This window comes from Odocoileus virginianus, chromosome 16, assembly GCF_023699985.2.
Source record: "Odocoileus virginianus isolate 20LAN1187 ecotype Illinois chromosome 16, Ovbor_1.2, whole genome shotgun sequence".
In the NCBI taxonomy this organism is placed as follows: Eukaryota; Metazoa; Chordata; class Mammalia; order Artiodactyla; family Cervidae; genus Odocoileus; species Odocoileus virginianus.
This window is the reverse complement of record NC_069689.1, coordinates 60,037,784-60,063,953: the sequence shown is the minus strand read 5'-3', so window position 1 is coordinate 60,063,953 and position 26,170 is coordinate 60,037,784. Positions and strand designations below refer to the sequence as shown.

General features: G+C 39.0%; 1 protein-coding gene and 1 long non-coding RNA gene across 4 annotated transcripts in view; one reads left to right on the top strand and one right to left on the bottom strand.

Annotated features, from left to right (window-relative positions):
- The window catches only part of BLM (BLM RecQ like helicase), an 87,038-nt gene that overhangs the window by 48,712 nt on the left and 12,156 nt on the right, over positions 1–26,170 (bottom strand). For 2 of the 3 annotated variants that reach the window (XM_070478316.1, XM_070478317.1), the window contains exons 2-7: positions 13,382–13,483; positions 11,453–12,153; positions 9,442–9,604; positions 6,774–6,895; positions 3,346–3,478; positions 1,715–2,421 (exon numbers count right to left, since the gene is read on the bottom strand). In XM_070478316.1, coding sequence (XP_070334417.1) covers positions 1,715–2,421; positions 3,346–3,478; positions 6,774–6,895; positions 9,442–9,604; positions 11,453–12,153; positions 13,382–13,479 — 1,924 coding nt within the window. In that variant the 5' untranslated portion in view covers positions 13,480–13,483. Of the gene's footprint in view, positions 1–1,714; positions 2,422–3,345; positions 3,479–6,773; positions 6,896–9,441; positions 9,605–11,452; positions 12,154–13,222; positions 13,293–13,381; positions 13,484–26,170 lie in introns of those variants that run through there. The other variant, XM_020905791.2, reaches the window with a different exon arrangement.
- Positions 2,128–25,309, top strand: LOC139038756 (uncharacterized). Its single transcript, XR_011491911.1, has 2 exons — positions 2,128–2,299; positions 24,710–25,309. It is a non-coding gene; the product is annotated as an uncharacterized lncRNA (long non-coding RNA).

Here is a 26,170-nt window from a genome sequence, read left to right as displayed (position 1 = left end):
CCTATATATTCTCTCCTCCTTCTCTTTTGAACTTCAAGACAATCATGGGGGGACTTCCCTGGTATTCCAGTGGCTAAGACCCTGTGCTCCCAATGCAGGGGGTCGGGGTTCTATCCCTGGTCAGGGAACTAGATCCCACATGCCTCAACTAAGAGTTTGTGTGTGGCACTAAATCCAGAAGTCAAATACATACATACATATTTAAAAAAAAAAAAAAAAAAAAGACAGTCCTGGGTTTTCTACTCACTTTAACTTCCTTTTCCTGGCTCCATTTCCTCCGCCTGTCCCTGAAATTTGGGAGTCTCTGACACTTGGGACTGGGCTCAGTAGACATTCTTTATTGGAATTTTCCTAGTCCTTTGACCTTAAACATCGCTGATGTGCACAGAATGCCCAGATCTCTTTCTCAAGCCTAGACTGACGCCCTCCTAAGTCCCAGGGCTGCACGCACCTCCAACTGTCTGCAAGATACTTCCGCCTGAACGACTTCCCAACACTTGAAGCTCAGCAAGCCTTAAAATAGCCCTCCTCAGCTCTGCTCCAAATGTGCCTCTGCCTCCTGACTTCTCTTTCTGTTCACGGTGTCACAGCTTTCTCAGTCACCGGGTCCGAAAGCTCAGAGCAATCCTAGCTCCCTATGAATCTCCCTCCATCGCGTCACTCGCCTCTGCCCCCGCTTCTGCCCCCTCGCGGTCGCAACTCTGGGTGGCTGCCACAGTGTGAGAGGTGCTCACTCCAGCTCTGGCAGTTCCTGTCACCCAGCCCTCAAGCGTCTCAAAGATAACTGCGAATACCAAGCATGACACACTCAAACATGACACAGGAATAAATCCATTAACGGTTATTTTAAAGGTCAACAGCATAGCTGCAAGAACAACCTCTGTGGGATTAAGTCATCAATGGCAAAAATAGGGAGGACTGCACTTTACAAAACCTTACACACACAAACTTAAAAAAAACCCACCTTTTGATAACTTTATAAGGTTAATGTAAGGTTTTAAAATTAATTTTGGCTTTTCTCTGCAGCCTTTACAATGGCTAATTTCACTATTCCAAAAAGTTCTCTCACTAAACTGTGAGCTCCAAGCAGGCAGGAACTCTTCATTATCCATCACTAGGACCTGAGCATAGCACATGGCACATGGGTGGCCACTCAGGAAATATTTGCTGAGTGAATTAAAATGATCCTAGACCAAAAAAAAAATAATTTGACTGACTTTAAGAAATTTCTGACTTCTTAGGTTTCTTATGTTGCCGTAAATTTTAGTATTTTGACATAAAACCTGTTCTACTGCTTTATAAACATCATTTCTTATCAATTCAGGATTCTAAAAATACACACAATGACATTTTTAACATATAAATTCAGCTTTGCTTTTTATCAAATTGTTAAAAACTTGGCCCTCATGAGCTTTATTGTTTTAGGGACTAAAAAATGTTAATTTTAAGGCAAAGCACATTTGTAATGACTTTTAGAGCTTTACTACAATAGGTTATAATTACACATTTTATAAAACTACAGCTGGTACCCAGACAAAAGAGTAACTTGCTCCTGAAATTGTGATTTGTAATTCATATTATCAGCAGAAATCTGCATAGAAACAATGTCATTCTCAGGCAATGATGATTTGCTATGGTTTCTCTTGTACAATTCCTATTTTGGACAATTTTGTTGTCAGAGAAAATATAAGCATTTCATTTATTGTAAACTTACCAGGGTAATTCGGAATTGACTCTGAGAAGTTTTTATTTTGAGTGGTAGATGCCTCTGGAAGGCAGTCTGTCTTGGCGGAAGAAGGTCTTTCTGACACTGATTTAACTGGTCGACCTTCCTTAATGGGTGGGTAGGCAGCTGTGGAAGATTTGTTGGCTGCTAAATTTTGCATCAGATTTTCCCAGTCATCATCATCATCATCGTCAAAGTCATCTATGTTAAAATTGTCAATCTCGCAAGCAGCCTGGAGTTCTCTTTCCAAGTCATTTACGGAGGTGGTATATTTATTCTGATCTTTCACAGCCGTGCTTGTGAGAACATTTCCTGGGAAATCAGGGCTTTCATTTCTTTTCTCTGCCCTCGGTGTTTCAGCCCAGTTGCTACTTACAAAGGACTTCTGTAAATGGGAACTGAATAGCGGTCTTTCAAAGGGACTCTTCGTGGTGGCTGAGACTCCCTTCTTTCCTAGGGGAGGAGTCAGTAAACGTTCCCGGGTGGACATGGAATTTGAGGGGAGGTGTGAAAGAGTGAACTCCTTCACAGCATTCCCTGCAGGACAGGAATCACCCTTCGGAAACGTGTAAGGTAAGGAAACAGAGGCAGAGTCCTCCACAGGGCTCTCCAAGGGATCAGGCCTACATCCCCACAAGGAGCTAAGAACACTGGCATCACTGGGATCAAAATCCGCTTCAGCTAGGAGTTTCCTTCTGAAGAGAGAACACAGGATGCCAAATTAACGATGAGTAGTTGGCAATGGTGTGGGCTTTCCTGGTAGCTCAGTGATAAAGAATCTGCCTGCCAATGCAGGAGATACAAGTGCGATCCCTGGGTGGGGAAGATCCCCTGGAGGAGGAAATGGTAACCTCCTCCAGTATTCTTGCCTGGAGAATCCCTTGGACAGAGAAGCCTGGTGGGCTACAGTCCATAGAGTTGCAAAGATTTGGACATTACTTAGCAACTAAATAACAAGCTGGCAATGGTAGGGTACACACAAGTTTATATTTAGTTTTCATGCCAAACTGGCAAAATATTTCCAACCTTAAAAATCTGAATACAAATGCTAAAGGAATAGTTTGAAAAAGTAAATTAATTTAAGATATAATGTAGAGCACAGGGAACTCTACTCAGTACTCTGTAATAACCCATGTGTGTGCTCAGTTGCTCAGGCATGTCTGACTTTTTCAGAACCCATGGACTGTAGCCCAGTAGGCGCCTCTGTCCATGGAATTTTCCAGGCAAGAATACTGGGTGGGCTGCCATTTCTTCCTACAAGGGATCTTCCCGATCCAGGGATTGAACCCATGTCTCTTATATCTCTTGCATTGGCAAGCAGGTTCTTTACCACTAGTGCCACCTGGGAAGCCCTGTAATAACGTATTTGGGAAAAGAATCTGAAAAAGAATAGATATATGTATATGTATAACTAAGTCATTTTTTTGATATATCTGAAACTAACATAACATTGTAAATCAACTACATTCCAACCATAGAATTAAAAAAAAAAAAAAAAAAAGACAGTGATAAGTATGCTACACAATTTGTGGGGCAGAATGCCTGGATGCCCTATATGTTTGACACTTACAGTGTCGGTGGAAACGCAACCAGACCCAGAAGGAAAGAAGTCAAGATACCTTATGTCCCGCTGCTGGAGCAGCTCATTCCCACAATCCAAAGTTTTCAGCTCATCATCAGGAACAGCATCAACTAATGTACAGATTCGGTCCATCACACGGACAAGCTGCTGCTGTAAGCTTGTCTGTCTAGCTGAAAAGTCATTATGCTGTGAGTATTTTTCACCGACAACAAAAAGAGACTTAAAATTTTGAAAGCCCTGCATGTAACACCTGAAGTAGTTTAAAAACAGGATTCTGAACAATAATATAGTCTCCCATTATCTGCCTCTGAAATCAGACTGGCTCTAATCTGTATCATGAGAGCTCAAAATTGTTATCGTTTCATTTCCTGCTAATTCTTATTATAAGGTAACCAAGGTTGCTGTAAGATAGAAAAGTTTTATGATTTTTTTTTTTTAACTAACTTCATATGTAAATCTCACCATGCCCACACAGAGTACGTCATACAGTTCGGACAGGTAAGAACTCCACCTGTTGCTCCCGTCTGCCTGCCAACCAGAGTTTCCTAACAGCACTGCACTCACACTTTCCTTTTGGAGACCACTCCCTCCCTCCACCCCCACCCTCACCTCCTCAGTGGGCATGTCGTGAGACAGTTCAATGAGAATTAGATCTTAGAGTTTTTTGACTGACTGGAAAAGAGGATCTCTCTCTTCAACAAGCTGGACTGGCTGCAGGTGGCCAACTCTGCCACCCTGAGGGAAAATACAAGCGTGAAAATAAGGCCAACGTAAGGGAAAGCAGAAAACAGAGATGGAGGGAAATGGAAGACTGAGATGGGGAGACGTGAGAGGCAGGTGTGAGAGAGAGAAATTCCTGATAACACCCGTATGGACATGTGAATCGAGCCAGCCCACTCTACACTTTTACATTTCAGCTGTATAACTAAGAAACAGATGTCAGAGGAGGGGTGGCTTTAGAGGAAGCAAAGGAAAAAAAATGGGTTAGGGGAGTAATGGGAAGCAAGAAACATGCCTACCGACCCCTGGGGCCTAAGGTGTTCAGGTGAAGTAAATAGTTTAGGCGGCTAGAGGCAACAGTATTCTCAGAGACAATCAGAGAAGAGGAGGAGGCTGCTAGGAAATTATCGAGAGAGGGCAGCCAGCCGAAGGGTCTAAGGAGAGGACGAGAGGACAGATGAGCGTGGGGGTGTGGACATGACCCTGATGATGGGACCCACATGTCCATGTGAGAACGACCTGCGAGTGAGGACTTTCACTCGTGACTGACGTAAACAGGGTCGTGAAGTGTGAAGTGGTACAAGTGCGCTCGCTGGGCTCCTGTTTGACATCTGTTTTCTCTGGAAGGAGAACGGGCATTGGATTGGAAAGAGGATAAACAACAGTCCAAAGGAAATGAAAATCAAGACAGGCTCAGAGATACAGTTATTGGAAAGGAGCTCAAGTCTCTTTGTCTAGACAGATTACACCTCAGTGTACAAAGGAAACCTGCAAAAGAAAGTCTCACTAATACATGAGGTGACTAGTTAATAGGAGAGTTGAAGGGAGAGTGAAGACAGTCAAACATTGTTCTAATTTTCAAAAAAATTCTAAAGGGATGCCAAAAGCTACAGGCTGGTGTTCTTGAAGTTAATTCAAGGCAAAATTCTAGAACATGTTATCAAATGGCTGCTTTGTGAGCTCTAAGAAAAAGAGGAAACAATTACAGAGTTCACAAAAGTTCATAAAAATACAACAGCCATCTCAACGTAGTTCTTTTTGAAAGGATCACTAGACTGGCAGATAACAAAAGCCCCCATTTATTGAAGGCCTGCAGTGCAAGGGGCACTTCACCTTGAATCCTGACAACTACCAGGCAAGGTAGATACTATTCTTCTCATTTAACAGAAGAAAAACTGAGGTCCGAAGAAGCTGAACTACTTTGGCACAGTCACCCGGCCAGGAGTGGGAAGAGGGAGGTTTGCATACCAGGTCAGCACTGCTCTAGAGCCAATGGCCCACCTTTTTCCTCTTGCTGTCTCAGACCTCCAAATTCTAGAGTCAAATAAGTGAGTCTTTTGCATCCCCAGGGACAAGGGAGAAAAACACAGTCTGAAGGCAGATTTGTAACAAGATGAACATGAGGTGCTGATGAATAGACTGCTGTCAGTTGAGAGGGAGGCTGCTAAGGACATTGTGTAGGACTCTGTCCCTGCTCTCGTCTTAGCCAACCATTTCATCAGTGAAACCTGATGATGCAGGAACAGTATGGTGCGGTGGCTATCAGTGCAAATTCAAGAGCCTCAAGACTGCTGGGTTCAAATCCTAGCTCTGCTGCTGTCTATGACCATGAGTAATTATTTAGCTCTCTGGTACCTCGTACCTTGGTTTCCTTATTTGTAAAATGGGATAACAGAAACTATCTTAAAGGATCATTGTGAGGATTAAATTAATTAATATTGTAAGGCACTTAGAAGAGTGCCTACATGAGGTATTTCAGGAGGATCTTTAACAATAAATTCAGAGACGAAAATAAACAAAAATTCAGAGGAAACAGGAACCACACGAAGAGATCACTACACATGTATATGTGCAAACACACACACACACCCCCTAAGTACAGTACCCATAAAACAAGAATAGAAAACATTACAGAAATACTCATAGAGTACAATGCAGCTGTTGGAAACTGATCTGATAAAAATGAAAAATTCCATGCAAGAGTTAATTTAAAAAACTGAGGACATCTCTCAGAAAGCAAAAAAGGCAAAAGATAAAAAACAGAGAAGTTAATTAACAGAGGTCTAATGGTCCAATAGCTGAAGTTCCAGGGAGAGTGAAAGAGAAAAGAGGAAACAAAAAGAAAACAAAAAGGAATAACACCAGGAAAAATTCAGACTAGAAGGAAACAAATTTCTAGTCTGAAAAAGCCTTTGGGAAACAGAAATCAGGAGTGAGAAGGAGACACAGCAGTTTTTCTAAGCCTTTAGGTGCTACTGGATTATTTATACTAGATATTTAATAGAAAATTTAAAAATGAATTAGAAGTAAATCAAGCAAACAAAAAGTATGAAACTTTAAGTGAACACCAAACCCAGAGAACTAACAGGATGAAAGGTCTAGAAATCAGTAGCTATAAAAAAGAGGTAAAAGATCTAATATTTAGCTCTAGACACTTCACATTTATCTCACAAAGATTAAAGCTACAGGAAGGCAAAATTTTGGTTCAGTATGAGAAAAAAATTCCTTCTCTATTCTAAAACGCTACTTGTTAGAGAGTCATCTGGTGAGAAAACAAGTTTCTGAGTTTCGAAGTTATTTGAGCAAATGCTGGTGGTTGGTTATTATGGATGATTCTCTACTAGATCAAAAGAAACTATGGATTCATCATCTTATACTATACAGTCAGAGGCTAAGAATACAACCTTACTTTGTTTTCAAAAGTGAGCAGCTACAACATGTGTTATGTCTAAAATACTTCTGTACCTTCACAGCTTGGGGTGGTTTCTCGATGAGGCTGCTGTGTGGCCATTTCCTTGGGTTTTGACAAGTCTTCTGATGTGCTAAGACTATCCTTTTTGTCAGAAGTGTCAAGATCCTTCAACATACTACAAATTAAAAAAACATTAAGTTGATCAGAGTACAGACTAGACCAAATGCATACTTTTCCCTCTAATATTTTCCACAATTGGTTAGACATTATGTAACAGAAAAGAGAAACATGTCTCTATATCTCTATTATAAAACCTCTTAGGTGGTGGTTTAGTTGCTAAGTCATGTCCAGACTCTTTTGTGACTCCATGGACAGTAGCCCACCAGGTTCCTCTGTCCATGGGATTTCCCAGGCCAAAATACCGGAGCAGGTGGCCATTTCCTTCTCTAAGGGATCTTCTCGGTCCAGGGATCGAACTCTCGTCTCCTGCATTGCAGGTGAATCCTTTACCAACTGATCCATCTGGGAAGCCCTAGCTGGCCCTCAAAGTTTGCCATCTTTTGGCCTTGATATTAACACACATAAACATGGTCATTCTGACTGGATATAAAAAATACTTTAAAAGTAACAAAATAAATTAGTATTAAATAAGTGTTAAAGAGAGGATACTATGGCAATCCAGAGAAAGCTAACGCTTATGAAGGAGAGAGAAGGTCAGTTTACTGTGATTAGGCAACGGAGCTTAGGGTTACCATAAGAACATAACTGGAGATAAGCTGTAAAGGTAATTTGGGGTCTGCAAAGAGAGGATTTTGAAGGCCAGCTAAAGAGGTTTAGGAATACAGGAGATAGAAAAACATGTTCCCCTTTTTGTTATATATTTTCTAACCATTACATCTCTGAAATAAGTTCAGAAGTCACAACCAGCACTTTAAAATGTAATAAAATATGAGAGAAAATGTAACGGCGCACTGCACATAAAGCTTTTGTGAAAATCCTCTTTTAGTTTTATAACATATACAAATATGTATACAAGGTTGCAGTAGAAAATATATAGAGAGACTTTATCTTGGAAACAACCTTCGAAAGAACCATTTTCCAACTGTTGAAGATCTAGGTAAAATATACTAAATTGTGGTATGACAACTCAATAAATTATGTAGCCATTAAGAGGAATAAAAATGACTATCCAGCAATATGGAAAATGTTTTAAAAATAACAGCAAAAGAAAAGCAGATTGAAAAATGATAGCAACATGCTGATTATGGCAATGTAAAAAATCATACACACATACAGAGAAGGAATAAAGCAATGTGGACAGGGAAGAGAGAGAACAAATCAGGAGGACGGGATGCAAATACAAACTGGGCTCCTCTGGTGGCGAATCTGCCTGCAGTTCAGGAGATCTCGGTTTGATCCCTGGGTTGGGGAGGCCCCCTGGAGAAGAGAATGGCTGCCCACTCCAGTATTCTTGCCTGGAAAATTCCATGGACAGAGTCTGGCAAGTTACAGCACATGGGGTCACAAAGAATTGACATGACTGAGCAACTAACACTTTCATTTTCATATACAAAATAGACAAGGTACAAGGATTTACTGTATAGCACAGAGCATTATGTTCAATATCTTGTAACAATCTATAACAGTATAATCAGAAAAAAGAAAAATACAAACCCTAAATCGCTATGCTGTACACTGAAACTAACACAATATTGTAAATCAACTATACTGCAATTTAAAAAAATGCTTGGTTTGTTGGACTATAAGACTATCAGTCAATATCCTGTTAAAGTGGCCACAATGTTATCTGTGCAGTACACACTTGGCTTCAACTCCTTCACCTGAGAAATAAGAATGCTGTGGAATAATGCTATGTGAACTCTTGCTGAGTTCCCCCCCTCCAACTCTGTCTGTATTTTTATGGGGGAGATGAAAGAGGGCAACTTTTGGAGTTTTTCTGTTTTGTTGTCATATAGCAATCACACCTCACCCTCTCCCACCTCTGTAAACATCTCAACCCACCTGTTAAAACAAAAACCCAGAGAAACAAGCTTATGTAGACAAACACCTCCTTCCTGTCTGCCTTCCTTCCTTCAGGTGATGTACTAGAGGGATTTGTTTCTCATCAAAATATGGTTAGCAGCATAGACTATATCAGACCTCTCAACTGAGTGGATTTAGGCTGGAGTCAGTATGGCGGTAACAACGACTATTAGTATTTTAAGCTATTAATGCACTATGTGGATTCTCTATTTTCCCATAGCACCATCAATTAATCATAATCATGTCACAAATTTATCAAAATTCAGTGGATGACAAATACCAATGGCCAATTCTATTAATATTTGGATTAAGAAAAATTTTTAAAAGAAGAAGAAAGGACATTTTACTTAGTAAAAGTCACTTCGCAAAGAAGGTATTAGTTTTGGGTCATTTCAGGTCTAGGAAATCAGTATCTTTAGGACTACACTCCACATATGAAGCTCAACTACATAAAACCATTTGGAGGTGCCATGTAATTAATGATAATGGGACTATATAGTTTTAGAATACCAACAATTAAATAAAATGTATATAAATAGGAATTTCTTGATGTGTTCATTTGAATACAAAACAAACTGCAGTAGCATGAAATTAGTCAGTTTTGAGGAGACATTACACAACTAAAGTTATTTCAGCTATCTCAGAAACAACGTTTATTAATTAATTAAACTATTTTACCTGGAGCATTTTAAAGAGGATGAAGAGGTAGAAGTCATTCCTTCTTCTGGAGAAGGTGGGACAAAATCTATGTCATAATCATCTTCGTCAAGCTCAACACATGAAGATCTCTCAACTGAATGTAATTCTGTTTCTTCCGAGTTTTTCTTCTTTTCCCAATTATCTAAAGTAAAAGAGTTGATGGTTACCAGCTTTAAACACAGCAGAGTGTACATGCCGCCAAACTCCCCAGCCGACAAGATCTGACTGTCCAGCACAGCGAGCTCTGCTCAATGTGATGTGGCAGCCTGGACGGGAGGGGAGTGGTGGGGGGTGGACACATGTATGTGTATCGCTGAGCCCCTTCACTGCTCGTCTAAAACCATCACAACACTGTTAATTGGCTATACCCCAATACAAAATAAAAAGTTTAAAAAATTAGGTAAAACAGTTGATAAGTGTAGGTTATTTTAATATTTACGAGCCAGAAAGAACAGGGTGTGAGCACTTATAAGTGAGTGCTTTGGATAAGACAAAAGCGCTAGTAGCACTTTGTACTATATGAGTTCTCTCCTTTCACACATTAATGTTGGCTTGTTTCTTCATGGAAGGTGACTGAATCAACTGGATTAAGTCCAATAAAAGCTGGATTGAGGCTGATGATTTGCTTAAGGATTTTCATGATTGTCTCCAGTTAAATTATGAAACTCATATTTAGTATCAGTGCTTTCATTTCTCTATTTTTCATTCACATTTAAATAAGGGTAAAGTACAGTAAGTAAGCCTGAGGCTTATACAGGTACCATTGTCGATACAGATAAACTATGTCTACCTTATCCCAAAGGCGTCTTAGTTATTTAAGTCTCCCAGAATAATTGTCTCTTTCTCAACTATGTGGGAAAACAGTGCCAAATCGTAGCTCTCTAGTTTACCTTTTGCCAAATTTTCTCTTCATAAATAGTAACACATTTGATTAGATTGTAGTTTTTCTTATAATCAGTCACTTTTCAGTCCCCTCTTACCCTGCAGTAACCTTGATGGGATTCAGGTGTTTAAAAATATTAGTCTCATATTTACAATTATTTCATAAAGTGGGTACCTCCATAAATGGAAAAAAAAAAAAAAAACCAAAAAAAAAAAGAAAGAAAATAAATAAATAAATAAATAAAGTGGGTACCTCCACATATGGCTGATCTCAGCTATTAAGTTCTAGACATCTAATAACTATGAGACCTAAACAGAAAGCTACTTGAATGTAATTTACAATACTTGAACAGCAATGATTATATTGTATCATTCATCAATATTAGGTAGTGCAAATCATAAAAGAATTATAACACAAAGGCTTAGTTTTACATCCCAATCCTACTACCAACTAGTCAACACACCATCAAGAAGCCATTTGAACTTCTATGGAATCTTCTCTTCTTTTTATTTAAGTATAGTTGATTTACAATATTGGGTTAGTTTCAGTTGTACAGCCAAGGGATTCAGTTTTCTGCAGATTTTATTTCACCACAGGACATTATCAGATAATGGGTATAACCCCCGGTGCTATACAGTAAATCCCTATTGCTTATCTATTTTATGTATAGCAGTTTGTATCTATTAATTCCATATTCCTAACTTGTCCCCCATGTCCCTCTCCCCTTTGGTAACCACAAGTTTGTTTTCTATGTCCCTGCTTCTGTTTTGTATATTTATTTTTTATTATTTTTTAGATTCCACATGTGATATCACAGTAATTTTCTTTCTGTCTCTGACTTATTCCATTAAGCATTGTATTATCTACATATTTCTTCATATTTAAAATCACAAAACTATCCTTGCTAATATAAAAACTGTATTAGCAGAATAAAATCTTCCATTTCCTTAGAATGCTCTGCCTCAAGAACATGGCCAACAGATGGTTCAATAAGCACCTCTATATATCCTAAGGACAAAAGCTAAATCATATTTGCTATTCTTCCCAATGTCTAGCTTTGAATAAACTAATACAATCAGCCTACTGAAATGAAATAATAATTTTTACCTCTTTCCGCTCCCAAATGAGTTTTTAACAAGTGATTTTCCTGAGTATCTTCATTTATCAGCTCTTCGGAATTGGGGTCATCATCAATGCAAATCACATCACTACTTAACCATTCTGAGTCATCCTTCTGTTTCTCAGTCAAACGTTCCTGCTTGTTCTCAGAGGAGGAGGGAGCCAAATCAGTCTTCCCTGTATTTGTTTTATTAAGCTGTGCTTTTACTAAGTTCCCCTTAGACTTTTTTGATTTCTGAGCAGTGCTTACTCTTATGAAGCGGTTTGTGCACGGTGTCACAAATGCTTTAGAATTTCCAGAAGTATCGAAGTCATCTATATCATCCCAATCATTTAAGGGAATAAGAGAATCTGATGAGGAACTAAATTCTAATTTCTTGAAAGTAGCATTGCAGGATTGCTTTATAACCGGTGTGTTCTGGGCTGCACATGAAACTTCCTGGGGAACCTGTGACAAACTTGGCAATAGTGGTTTTGAACCAACTCTCTTAGTTTGCGGTCCGGATGGAGCACTTTTAAAGTCATTGATCCCCGTCTGCTGATGGGTGGTGTGGGGTAAAGGTTCACTGAAGGAAAAGGCCTCAGTGATATTAACATCTTTATCACTCAACACAGGTGTTTTTGCCCCTGACACACTGGTTACAGAGACATCGTTGGCTGAAGGCACTTTCTTTTTAAAAGTGAAACCTCTGAAAAAGAATCGAAAAACCGAATTAGATGGATTAATTTTAACAAACCCAGAAGGTATACAAAACTCTGATTTTTTTTTTTTTACTAATTTATATAATGACTTAACCTTCATTGTATCCCAAATGAGCAAAGAATCTATATGCCTCTCTGACTTTAAAATATGTAAGGTAACTTACATTATGCTTTGTACGCTCTGCACCTTCCTATTCAGGAGCTCATTACTCAGCTTTGAGACTATCCAGGCCATTCCCATTACTTTGCCTCTCAGGCTCATAGTCCTTAATTAACAACCTCTCCAGAGGTGGGGAAAGCAGAAGCAAAGAAGAGAAGAGACGCAAACGTGACTACCTGTTGCAACTCTGATAAAAGTTTTATGGGGAAAAGAATTAAAAACTTCCAGCTATGCTGAAATCTGAAAGACAAGTAAAAGGGGCAAGGGCCCTGGACATCTGCTGGATTTACTGACATGAAGGTCAATGGTAACTTTAGAATCAGGTACAAAGAATGTGCCTAGAACCTGCTAAGGGCACAATGAGGGCTATACATCATTAGGTATTGTTAGAAGGACTTTGGAATACAGCTTGAAAGAAAGAACAGAACTGGAGAGCTATAGTTTCCTTATTACATGGCTTTTGAAAAGGACATAAAATTATATTAAGATATTAAAAATACTGATTTGCGTCTTCCCTGCTGGCTTAGTGGTAAAGAATCCACCTACTAATGCAGGAGACATAGGTTCGATCCCTGGTCTGGGACGATCCCACATGCCAGGGAGGAACTAAGCCCGTCTGTCACAACTACTGGTTCTGTACTCTAGAGCCCAGGAACCACAAGAGAAGTCCCCACAATGAGAAGCCCGTGCACTGCAACTAGAGAGCAGACCCCGAGCATCGTAACTAGAGAAAAGCCCACACAGCAGTGAAGACCCAGCACTGCCAAAAATAAAAATTAAAAAATAAAAAACACCAATTTGCTCATATTTACAAGATTCATTGTTCACTCAATGAATATTTATTGAGCAAATATCATGTGCTAGAAACTGTGCAAAGGTGCTGAACAATTCATTACCTGGCATTGCTAAAACATGCTCTATTATTATTTTGTAATGTGGGAAAACCATTGACCCGCTCAGCTTCATTTTCTCATCTCTATGATGAAAGAGTTGTAAGAGATGCTTCTTTTCACTTGAGTGTTGGTACCTGTATGAAAGCAAACTAAAGTACTCACGAAGATTTCGGTTTTGAAAGACTCAATTTATCATTAAGCTTTCTCGCCGAATGACGTTCCAGTTGTTCCTGTAGATTATTTTGAGGAACAGCAGCCATGATCCTAAAAAATGAGGGAGAAAAATATCAGTGCAATTGCATGCTTTGCATTAATCACAATATTTACTGTTCCAACTGTGCCCAGAGTAATGAGACTTTTTTTGGTCAAAAAACTGTTTTGACATTTAAAACAGGTGACATTTGAAATACATAATCTTTAACTAACTGAAGGCTCACTTAAATAGCAAAATGACCTGGTTTTCCCCCAATGCTAAAAGAAGCACAAAAGATATTATTAGGGAAGGGCTTATTAGGAAAAGGCTTGCAGAAAAAGGGGACCTGGCCTAGGTCTGAAGAATAGAGGGAAGGCAAATGGGGAAAGAAATGTGAGAAAATGATCAAAGCACACTGAAAATCCAAAGAACAAAGGAATAACTGAGTTCTCTGCCTGAGGGGAAATTGGGAAAAGAAGGACGAGCACTGTCAATGAGAGCAATGGTTTACCAGCAAGATGCTGTGTTTTGGAATCATCTAGTTTCAACCTGAAAGAATACTTTTACCAAGCATAAAAATTGTGACACCGCTGAGCTAAGTCCTGGGATAATATGTAGCTTAGGGGCTTCCCAGGTGGTGCTAGTGGTAAAGAACCCACCTGTCAATGCAGGAAATTAGATGAGGTTCAATCCCTAGGTTGGGAAGATCTACGAGAGGAGGAAATGGCAACCTGCTTCAGTATTCTTGCCTGGGAAATCCCATGGACAGAGGAACCTGGCAGGCTACAGTCCACAGGGTCACAAAGAGTTGGACATAACTGAGCCCCACCCCCGTGAGCATTAACCGTCAATGGGCAGCTTAAGCCATCTTGAAATTAAGGGGGCTGGAGATGTTCCTGGTGAGCCAGTGGCTTAGACTCCCTGCTCCCAATGTAGGGGGCCTGGGTTCACACAGAACAACAGGATAAATGTTGGATTTTTTCCCCTTTATTAGTTTTCAAAATAATGAGTTAATTCTCTGGTAACCTCTGTTGGTCAATTTTTTTCTCAGTATCATTATAAATTCATGGATTAAACATTAGGTATGTTTCAATTCAATATAATTATCACCCTTATTGATTCTCAAACTGTTTCAAAACTGGCCAGGGGGAGCCTTTCCAGTTTGACTCTCTAGTCCTTTTTGCTTCTTTAGTTTTGATTTTTTGGGGGCTTTAGAGGATGGGCTGGGAAATACATCCACATGTTACACCCCACATGCGAGATGTCCATTCTAATTTCCCTGGGATTTTTGTTTTCTTGGAGCCGCTGCGCTTGCTGGCAGTAGCCTCTTCAGATCCACTGATGAGAGGCTCCTCCTTGGAGGACATTTTCCTCTTTTTCTTGGGGACCCTCTTGTTTCCTGACTCTTGGGGTTGCTAACTGGTTCCTTTTTTTGGGAAAGATTTCTTCCTCTTGGGAAGACTTCCAGTGCCACCTCTACTGACCAGCTCCTCCCTGGAAAAAGATTTTTCTAGGGTTTGAAAAAAGACAGAGACGGGTCTTCCACTCCACTCTTCAGAGGAGCTTCCTGTTAGCGTTAGTTGCTAAGTCGTGTCTGATTCTTTGTGATCCCATGGACTGTAGCCTGCCAGCTCCTCTGTCCATGGAATTCTCCAGGCAAGAATACTGGAGTGGGTAGCCATTCCCTTCTCCAGGGGATCTTCCCAACCCAGGGATCAAACCCGGGTCTCCTGCACTGCAAGCAGATTCTTTAACATCTGAGCCACCAAGGAAGCCTCCTGGGGCTTTTGCTTTTTCCTCTTTTTGGGTCTTTCACTTGTCTCCTCAGACTCCTCTGGGGCACGACTATTTTCTGAAGATGCCAGGGCAATCGCAGCCAGCCTTTTCTTTTCCTTCTTCAAGCGTTTCTTCTGTTTCTCTAGCTTCCTAGTAATCTCAGTAGCCGCTTCCTCTGCCTGAACCATTGCCTCCATCATGACACCCAGATTCTTTAGTGGAATCTCTCCAATCTCACAGAAGGACAGACGCTCCTCAACTTGTTTTCGAAGTTTCTCCCCAAATACACCAGTCGGTACCTCAGAGAAGCAATCAATTTGTGAGGCAATACCGCATTTGTTTGCCAGGTTATCAGAAGATGTGGACTTTGCTTTTGGCAGCTGCTCGGCCAATGAAGGTAGAGTGGAAAATGCGTCCATATTTTGGGGTGTTACCCCTTGTCTTCAAGGCTCTGGAAATTTGGTCCCTTTGCTGGGCCCAGGGGATCACTCAGACACCAGGACTGTCTCTTCAGTCCTTGTGACATAAACTTACCAACTTTGAGAGCTTCTTTACTATCTGGAATAAAAAGATGTCCCAGACTTCTCTTGTGCAGTTTTTTGCCCCAGACTCAGAATCAGGCATCTCTGCAAAGAGCCGTGGTGTGTGTGTGTGTGTGTGTGTGTGTGTGCGTGTGTGTGCTGCACAACATACGGGATCTTCGTTCCCCAACCAGGGACTGAATCTTCACCCTCCTCAGTGGAAGCAGAGAGTCTTAACCACTGGACCACCAGGGAATTCCCCACTCTGATTTTTTCTTAGTGGTGAAGGTATATACTTTATTTTTAAAAGTTTTTTTTCATGTGAACCATTTAAAAAGTCTTTATTGAATTTATTACAATATTGCTTCTGTATTTTATGTTTTGAGTTTTTGGCTATAAGGCACGTGAGATCTTAAGGTCCTTGACCAGGGATTGAACCTACGTTCCCTATATTGGAAGGTGAAGTCTTAAGCACTAGGCCACCAAGGAAGTCCCAGTGGAGAATATTTTATGACCATCATTCCCTGCATATTCAAAGGCACCTCCCCATTTTACATCCAGTTTAAAAGCACTGGCCTTTTGCTGAAGTATGTTTTCTCCAAGGCCCAGTCCAATATGGAAGTTTTTCACAGAATAAAAAGACTGAAGTCACACCACTGACCTCCACCAATGACCTGGAAGCAGAGGCAGCCTTAAGACAAAGCAGGACAAAAGGGTCCACGGCATCATTACATAACCTTTCCTCACATTCCTTCTCAGGTTTTACTGTTCTTGTCTCATCCTTCTGCAAATTTTTCATACTTTTTTATTTTTGGATCAAAACTAGCCACAGGAGTCTATAATAAAGATTTCTAACATTATTCCACAGCATGATTTGATATGTATATTTAACCATCTTAATAGTACATATGTTTGACTAAATATTTTGTAACTGTAGTGATACACTGTGGATTCACAGTTAGCATGTAATCAATAGTAATGTTAGCTGCTCGGCTATGTCTGACTCTTTGCGACCCCATGGACTGCAGCCCTGTCAGGCTCCTCTGTCCATGGGATTCTCCAGGCAAGAATACTGGAGTGAGTTGCCATTTCCTTCTCCAGGGGATCTTCCCAACCCAGTGATTGAACCCAGGTCTCCTGCATTGCAGGCAGATTCTTTACCATCTCAACCTTAATGTGTCCTTCCCTACTTTCAAGCTACACTGCTCTTTGGTTATTCCTCGCAGGGTGGCATCCTCTAATCAGTTATATTCTGAAGCATGGCAGCAAGGACATAATTTTCCTACTCCACAGCCTTCAGCAGTAATGCTTTTAAGAAGAGGTATAGAACATTTCTAGCACATTAGTATGCTTCCCATTCTCTTTCCCAGTTAATATACCCTATATATAACCACTATCTGACTTTATCACCATAGATAAGTTTTGCCTGTTCTTAAATTTCTTGATTCATATATATGGATTCATACAGTATGTATTATCAATGTATATTTTGAAATGGTGTCTGTTAAATCATTTCTAATAGGTACACTAAAACATAAAATTAGAAGTACTTAAAATCAAGACCCAACACAATATCTTATATTTTACAATAGAGGTGAATCCATTAAAAATAGGGGCAAAAATGAGACTGTTTTCTTATTTTCACTCTGATGCTGAACATTCTGGCCAATACAAAAATATGCAAAAAGAGAAACATACTAGAAAGGATGAGAATATCATTACATGTAGACAATCTGATTAAATACTAACTCAATCCAAAGAAAATCAGTCATTAACAATAGACAATTAAAACTTCAGGAAAGTGGGTAAATAAAAGATAAATATAAATCCACAAAAGTCAAATGTATTCTCATGTAACAATAATAATTAACTAGAAAATATAATTTTTAAAAAGTGTTCAATTAACAATAGCATGAAAAATTAAGCTACCAATTAACCTAATAAAAGACATACATCTTCATGATATAATGAAAATGACCAAATATTACTGGGAAGAATAAAGAAAGATTTGGATCAAGAAATATATTTCATATTCTTAAAAGAAAGGTTTAAATATAGCAAAGATATTTCTTCCTATATTAGTGAGTTTAATAAAATTCCAATTAAAATACCACAAGAATAGTTCACAAAACTCAACAGAAACACTTCATTTGACAAAAGCATGAGGCAAGAATACAAAATAACAATGGGATGGGAACAAGAATTAGAAATATTATAATCATATTAGTGTAACTAATTTAAACAGCATGGTACTCAACTTTGAAAACTAAAATATAATGTTTAGTGTGTAATGAGAGAAACATAACAAAAGAAGGAAAGTAACCAATATTTAACAAATGTTATTGACATAATGAGCACACAATATATTCTAGATCAGGAGTTGAAAAAACTATGACTTACAGGCCAAATCTGGCCTGCAGCCTGTGTTTCTTAAATAAAGTTTTATTGAAACACAATGCCTGTTTATTCACATACTGCATGGTTGGGAATGTCTAGTAGAGAATGTCTAGCCTACAAAGCCTAAAACATTTACTATTTGGCCCCTTACAGAAAAGGCTTATTGACAATTGATCCTACTAGATTAGTGCTGGATAAAATAAGAAATTATTAAATACGGGGTAGGGGGAATAGACTGGAAGTTCGGGATTGACATGGACACATAACTTTATTTAAAACCAATAACCAAGAAGGATCTACTGTATAGCACAGGGAATTCTGCTCAGTACTCTGTAATAACCTAAAAGGGAAAAGAATCTGAAAAAGGATACATGTGTATGTATGCATAACTGAATCACTTTGCTGTACAGATGAAACTAACATAACACTGTTATTCAACTATGCTCCAATATAAAATATAATTTTTTTTATAAAGTTAAAAAAAAAGAAGTAATGATTAAATACAGTAAATTTCTGACAAGATAAAATGATCAAGTCAAAAGTGAGAACCCAGAGAGGTAAGGAGAATACTGACATCTGTTTTTTGTCCTGAGGACAGCTGTCTAATTCTGAGAATTTGAATATCAGTTTTGCTAGCCTTGGAGGGAAAAGATGGACAGAATCAAAGTCAGGGCAAAACCATGGTGGGAACTGTTTCCCCATAAAACTGTCACCCCAAAGCACTCTATCATTTGGGCAAAGGTAAACTAAAATTAAACCCCACCTCTATCCCCAGGTATCTACAAATAAAGTTACCAATTAGTGAGGTGCTGAGTGGGAGAGACCCTGAAACCACAAGCCCAAGAAAATCTTTCAACCCAATTTTTATCAATCACATATTAAAAAAAAAATAATTCAAGTCATGAATTTAGACTAAAGCAATCCTACCTCCAAAGCACCTGGCAGAAACAAACGCAAAAACGTCTCTGGAGGACAAGCCCTTATCTTATGCCTTAAGTAGTTACCACAGGACAATGTGTAGCAAACAGAAATAGTCAAGTGCAAAATGGAAACAAGGCACCAGGAATGAGAATTAGTTGTAACAGAAATAAACAATATCAGACATAGCAGTATAAAGCTATTAAACTTATGTTTACAAAAATAAAAGACAAGCTTGAAAATATCTGCAGTAAACACAACTGTTAGATTGACCTTGTCAACAGAACTTTTAGGAATGAAAGATACAATAACCAAAATTCAGAATTCAACAGATAGACTTTGTAGAACAGGAGACTGTTCAGTTGCTCAGTCGTGTCCGACTCTGCAACCCCATGGACTACAGTATACAGGCTCCTCTGCCCTCCACTATCTCCTAGAGTTTGCTCAAATTCGTGGCCACTGAGCTGGTGATGCTATCTAACCATCTCCTCCTCTGCCACACCCTTCTTTTGCTTTCTATCCTTCCCGGCATCAGGGTCTTCTGCAATGAGTCAGCTCTTAGCATCAGGTGGCCAAAGTATTGGAGCTTCAGCATCAGTCTTTCCAATGAATATTCAGGGTTGATTTCCTTTAGGATTGACTAGTTTGATCTCCTTGCAGTCCAAGGGACTCTCAAGAATCTTCTCCAACACCACAATTCAAAAGTATAGATTTCTTCAGTGATCAGCCTTCTTCATGGTACAGCTCTCACATCTGTACATGACTATTGGAAAAACCACAGCTTTGACTATACACTAGGTTTGTCATAGCTTTCCTTCCAAACAGCAAGCAGCTTAATTTTGTGGCTGCAATCACTGTCCACAATGATTTTGGAGCCCAAGAAAATAAAATCTGTCACTGCTTCCACTTTTCCCCCTTCTATTTGTCATGAACTGATGGGACCGGATGCCATGATCTTAGTTTTCTGAATTCTGAGTTTCAAGCCAGCTTTTCCACTCTCCTCTTCACCCTCATTAAGAGGCTCTTTAGTTCCTCTTTGCTTTCTGTCATTAGAGTGGTATCATCTACACATCTAAAGTTATTGATATTTCTCCCAGAAATCTTGATTCCAGCTTATGAGTCATCCAGCCCAGCACTTCACATGATGCACTCTGTATATAAGTTAAATAAGTAGGGTGACAATATACAGCCTTGATATACTCCTTTCCCAATTTTGAACCAGTACACTGTTTCTGTAGACGACACAGAGCTGAAGAGGAAATTAGCAACCTGGGGGAAAATCAGAAGAAAGTGTCCAGGATCTGTCTCCACGGATTTCTCACACTCCTATATGGTCCAAGCCTTCTGAGCAAAGGACATGTTAAGTAGCAAATGGCTTTGGTGGCTGTACTCCTCTGGAGCAATTTGGGGTCACACACTCCCCAGAGACATCTCACAGTAGCAAACATAAAGCCCTTTCTTTTCTCTCCCTGGAGACGTTTCCCTACATTCAGGACAATAAAACTCAAGGTCCCTTCCTCTCTCAGCAAAGGGAGATTTCCCTACATCTCACAGTAAAAAGTAATTTCTCTGGAAGATATGCCAGAAAACCTCATGTGCTCATAGTCTCTGAATTTCAGGGTTCCTTTCCTGGGATGCACTCAACTGTATGCACAAGCATCATGTAGCTCTTATCACATCACCTTGTGGGAATTAGGGTGTAGGGAATGAATGCAAGGTATTGCTCTAAGAAACCATCTGTATCCCTCACCCAGGTGTCCTGTGTCATCAGTACATGTGTAAGCATCTCTGTATGTGTCTGGCTAACTTGTGAGCTGAAAAATAGGGTAAAATTTAAGATCCTTTATAGTTTCTGACTTAACGGATGCATACACAGAATGATAAAGAAAACAGATGGAAAATATGAGAAGTTAAAAGGCATGGAAGATAGAGTAAGAAAGTCTAACATAAATCTAGCTCCAGAAAGAGGAGAAACTGGGGCAGAATATTTGAAAACATAACAGCTGGAACATTTCCAGGGTGAAAGACACAAATCTTCAGATTCAAGAAAGGAAACATATTCTGAGCAAGACATAAAAAGAGATCCATACCAAAATATATCAACTACAAGATCTGTGGGGTGTTTTTTTCCCCCTTTCCTTTTTTGGCTATACCAAGCAGCTTGTGGGATCTTAGTTCTGCAACCAGGGAATGAACCTGGGCCCTGGCATTGAAAGTGTAGAGTCCCAACCACTGGACTGTCAGGGACTTCCCCTAATCATGCAGTACTTGGATAGACTTTTGGATAGATTTCCCTTCAGTAAAATTGGAAATCATAAGACACTGGAATAGAACACAACATTATAAATCATCTATACTTCCACTAAAAAAAAATGACAATAACAATGGATTAGTATCTTTCAATCTGCTGAAAGTAAGCTAGGACTCTTTTCCCAGCAAAAATATCCTTCAAAAATTGAGACTGAATTGTAAATTACATCACAATAAGGCTGTTATTTTTTAAACTGGCTATAATGAAAGGAAGAAATGGAACCCACTCCATTTGGCAACCCACTCCAGTACTCTTGCCTGGAAAATCCCATGGACAGAGGAGCACAACTGAGCAACTTCACTTTCACTTTTCATAATGAAAGAAACAGAGTACTGGTGAGGATGTGAAGTGAAACCCTGATCCACTGCTCGTGGGAATGTAAAATGGTGCAGCTACTTTAGAAAACAGTCTGGCAGTTCCTCAAAAAGTTAAACACCGAGTTATCATATGATCCAGCAACTCCACTGCTAGATATACACTCAAAAAAGCTGAGAACAGGTATTCAAACAAATACTTGTATCTGAATGCTTACTGGGGCATTATTTATAGTAACCCCAAACTACCCAAACTAGAAACAACCCAAATGTCCATCAACTGATGAATGAATGGATAAAGGAAATGTGGGTAACCATATAATGGAATATTACTTGGCCATACAAAGGAATGTAGTACTGATAAATGCTACAATAATGATGAACCTTGAAATACTATGCTAAGAGAAAGAAGACAGTCACAAGGAACAACAGATAGTATGATCCCATTTACATGACATGTTGAAAATAAGCAAACCTATAGAGTAATTAGTGATTGCCTGGGGCAGGGGTGCTGGTTAGATGGCTAGGGGTGTGGTGTTTTTCTTTGGGCTGACAAAGCTATTCTAAGATTCAGTGTGACAACTGCTACACAGGTGAATATACTAAAAGCCTCTGAATTCTATACTTAAAATGGGTGAATTTTATGGTATGTGAGTTATATCTAACAAAGTTATTTAAAAAGTCAAGCCTTGTGGTCCCGTGGTTAAAACTTCGCCTTCCAATGTAGGGGGTGCCCGTTTGATTCCCCTCAGGAAGCTGAGATCCCACTTGCCTTGTGGTCAAAAAACTAGAACACAGACAAAAGAAACAATATTGTAACAAATTCAATAAAGACTTTTTTAAAAAATGGTCCACATTTAAAAAAAAATCTTTAAAAAATAATCAAGGCAAAATCAAGATATTTTCAGATAATCAAAAACCAAGAGTTCACCACCAGCAAGCAGGCTCTCATTAGACGGAATTCTGAAGGATGTACTTTCATGTAGCAGAAAAGTGAGCCTGGATGGATAACAGCTAAACTGAAGGACAAAGAAAGTGGTGAACATTCAGTTAAATCTATGCAAACCTTGACTGTACAAAATAATAACAATGTCCAGTGGGGTTAAAAAAATAGTTAAAACACCCAACAATAGATGACCCATAAATGAGGGAGGCAAAAACAGTGAACGTGTTCCAAGGCCCTTGTATTGTCTGTGAGGAGTGTAAGGTGTTGATAAGCTTAAAACTTTGACAGCATAAATATGCATTTGCACTTTCTAGGATAACTACCAAAGAACAAAAGCAGAGTATGTAACTTAAAAATCTAGAAGGGAAAAATGATTAAAAACAAAGAAACAAACAAAAAACTTCACCTGTAAGAAAGGTACATAAAAGAGGAAAAAATAATACAAAGAAAAAAAGGTAGTAGACTTAAATCCAAAAATTTATTATTTATAATAAATGTAAACAGACTGCCGTGATTAAAAGATTACAATCTGAATTCTTTAAATGGTATCTAATATTTGCAGATTATTAGAGTCACATGTAAAAAATTAGGTGTAAAGGTTGAAAGTAAGAAGATGGAAAAAATATACAAAAACTGACCAAAAAAAGCTGACGGCTATATTCATATCAAACAAAATAGATTTTAAGACATAAAGCTTCAGTAGAGATAAAGAATATAATGATAAAGAATTCAATTCACCAGGAAGACTTACTACTTTAAATTGGTATGGCGCATAAAATAACTGCAAAAATACATGTGGCAAAACTGATAGAATGACAAGAAGAAACAGAAAAAAGCCTGTAATTATGGTAGATTTAAAATTAGCTCTTTATAAATGACAGAACAAGTAACTAAACAATCAGTAACAATGCAGAAATTTGAATAACACAAACTTGACAACTACACCATGTACACTTTTTAAGAACAGACATTTATAAAAACCAATCCTGTACTGGGTCACAAGACAAGTCTCAACAAATTTCAAAGGACTGACATAATAATGACATGCTTCCAACCAATTGTAATTGAGCCAGAAATCAGCAATAAAAAGATAACTAGGAAAAAAAAAACTGTTTTCATATCCATTGATGATTCATACCTGAAGAAATAATATGATTATATAATGAAGGTTTTTCTAATCCCAGTCATTCTTTAGCAGTTGGCACTACCATTTAGTAGTTGGCATGCTACTATCAAGAACTTTCCTGTCTCACTATTTGTTTTCTATCAGTAAAGATTCTTCATTTATTCAGTGGGTTGTAATCTATACTGTCATTATTTATGTTGACACTCAAATTGTTTCATATATGGATTATATACATTATAGATTCTGGACTGGGGGAAAGGGAGCAGGAGTGAGGCATGACACAGGGTCATGCGGAGACTTTTAGGAGAGATGGGTATGTTCACTAACCCAATTGTGGTGATGATATCTTATATATATCAAAGCTGATCAAATCATAACTCAAATATGTGCAGTTTATTATAGGTCAACAAAACAGCTTCAAAAAAGGCAAACTCAAGGAGTATCTAGAAGACTGAGAAGTGTTTTGGAAATTTTACTTCACTCTAGCTGTTTGATAACTAGAGACAGATTACTTGGGGCTTCCCTGGTGGCTTCAGTGATAAAACTATCTGCCTGCGATGCAGGAGACGAGGGTTCGATCCCTGGGTTGGGAAGACCTCCTGGAGGAGGAAATGGCAGTATTGTCTTGGGAAATCCCATGGACAGAGAGGCCTGGTGGCCTGCAGTCCATGGGGTTGCAAAGAGCCGGACACAGCTGAGCATGAGCACGAGAGGCAGATGACTAGATCAGTAACTATAGTATGAAGTGCCAAATAAGGTTTGTTTGAAGTTTCCCTTCATTGGTCTGAAGCGATTTATTAGCATTTGGTTACCTAGACTTTTGAAGTTTAGTAGAATTTTCCCTATGAAACCATTTAGACCTACTGCTTTTTGTTTTCAATGAAATGGTTCTTTCAAAACTTTGTTTATCCTATGGAAACTGAGCTATTCAACTTGTAATCTTTATGAGGATCCCTTTTGTCAAATTGTATTTCTCTACCCATTTCAGATGGTGACTGCAGCTATGAAATTAAAAGACACTTACTGCTTGGGAAAAAAATTGTGATCAACCTAGACAGCATATTAAAAAGCAGAAACGTTACTTTGCCACAAAGGTTCATCTAGTCAAAGCAATGGTTTTCCCAGTAGTCATGTACGGATGTGAGAGCTGGACTATAAAGAAAGCTGAGTGCCAAAGAATTGATGCTTTTGAACCGTGGTGTTGGAGAAGACTCTTGAGAGTCCCTTGGACTGCAAGGAGATGCAACCAGTCCATCCTAAAGGAGATCAGTCCTGGTGTTCATTGGAAGGACTGATGTTGAAGTTGAAACTCCAATACTTTGGCCACCTGATGTGAAGAGCTGACTCATCTGAAAAGACCCTGATGCTGGGAAATATTGAAGGCGGGAGAAGAAGGGGTCGACAGAGGATGAGATGGTTGGATGGCACCACCAACTTGATGGACATGAGTTTGAGTAAACTCCGGGAGTTGGCGATGGACAGGGAGACCTGGCATGCTGCAGTCCATGGGGTTGCAAAGAGTCGGACACAACACAGCAACTGAACTGAACTGAACCCATTTCACATAAATATTCAAATATGTTTAGAGGTATGCAAATTAATCTCATAATTTAAAAAATTTCTTTTCTATCAGTGGGTTTTCCCCCATTTGTCACTTTGTATTTGCAATTTCCCCCTATTTTCTTTAACTTTTTAATCTTTATCTATTTATTTTGGCTGCCCTGGGTCTCTGTTGCAGCAGATGGGCTTTCTCCAGTTGGGGTGAACAGAGGCTATCTTCGTTGCAGTGCGTGGGCCTCACTGCAGTGGCTTCTCTTGCTGTGGAGCGTGGGCTCTAGGCATGTAGTAGTGGTTCCAGTGCTTGGGCTCAGTAGTCGTGGCGCACTGGTTAGTTGCTCTGTGGCATGTAGGATCTTCCCAGACTAGGGATCAAACCCGTGTCTCCTGCATTGGCAGGCAGATTCTTAACCACTGGACTACAAGGGAAGCCCAATCCCCCCGCCTATATTCTTAAGTTAGGCAGTAGTTTACTAGTTTGCTAAATTTTTCAAGATACAAGATTTTGATTGATTAATCATGTTTTTCAGTTCTCTATTTCATTAATTTCTGCCTCTGTCTTTATTATATTTTTGCCTCTTGTGCTTTCATTTGGTTTACTTTGTTGTCCTTCTTCTAACTTTCTAAGCTTGCAATTTAGTTCATCTATTTTCTTTCCTTCATTTATAATGGCTTTAAAGTTATAAATTCCCCTCTTCATCACTTCATTGTATGTGTCTTACAGAGTCTGATTTGTTGTTTTCATTTCATTAATTTTCAAGAATCCTTTATTTCCATTTGTATTTCCCTTGTATCCGACAGTACGTTAATAGAAAGTTTTTAATTTTCCAGATGAAGGGCCTTTGCCTTTAAAAAAAAAAATTCTAAATTTCTAGTTTTGTTGTACAATGAT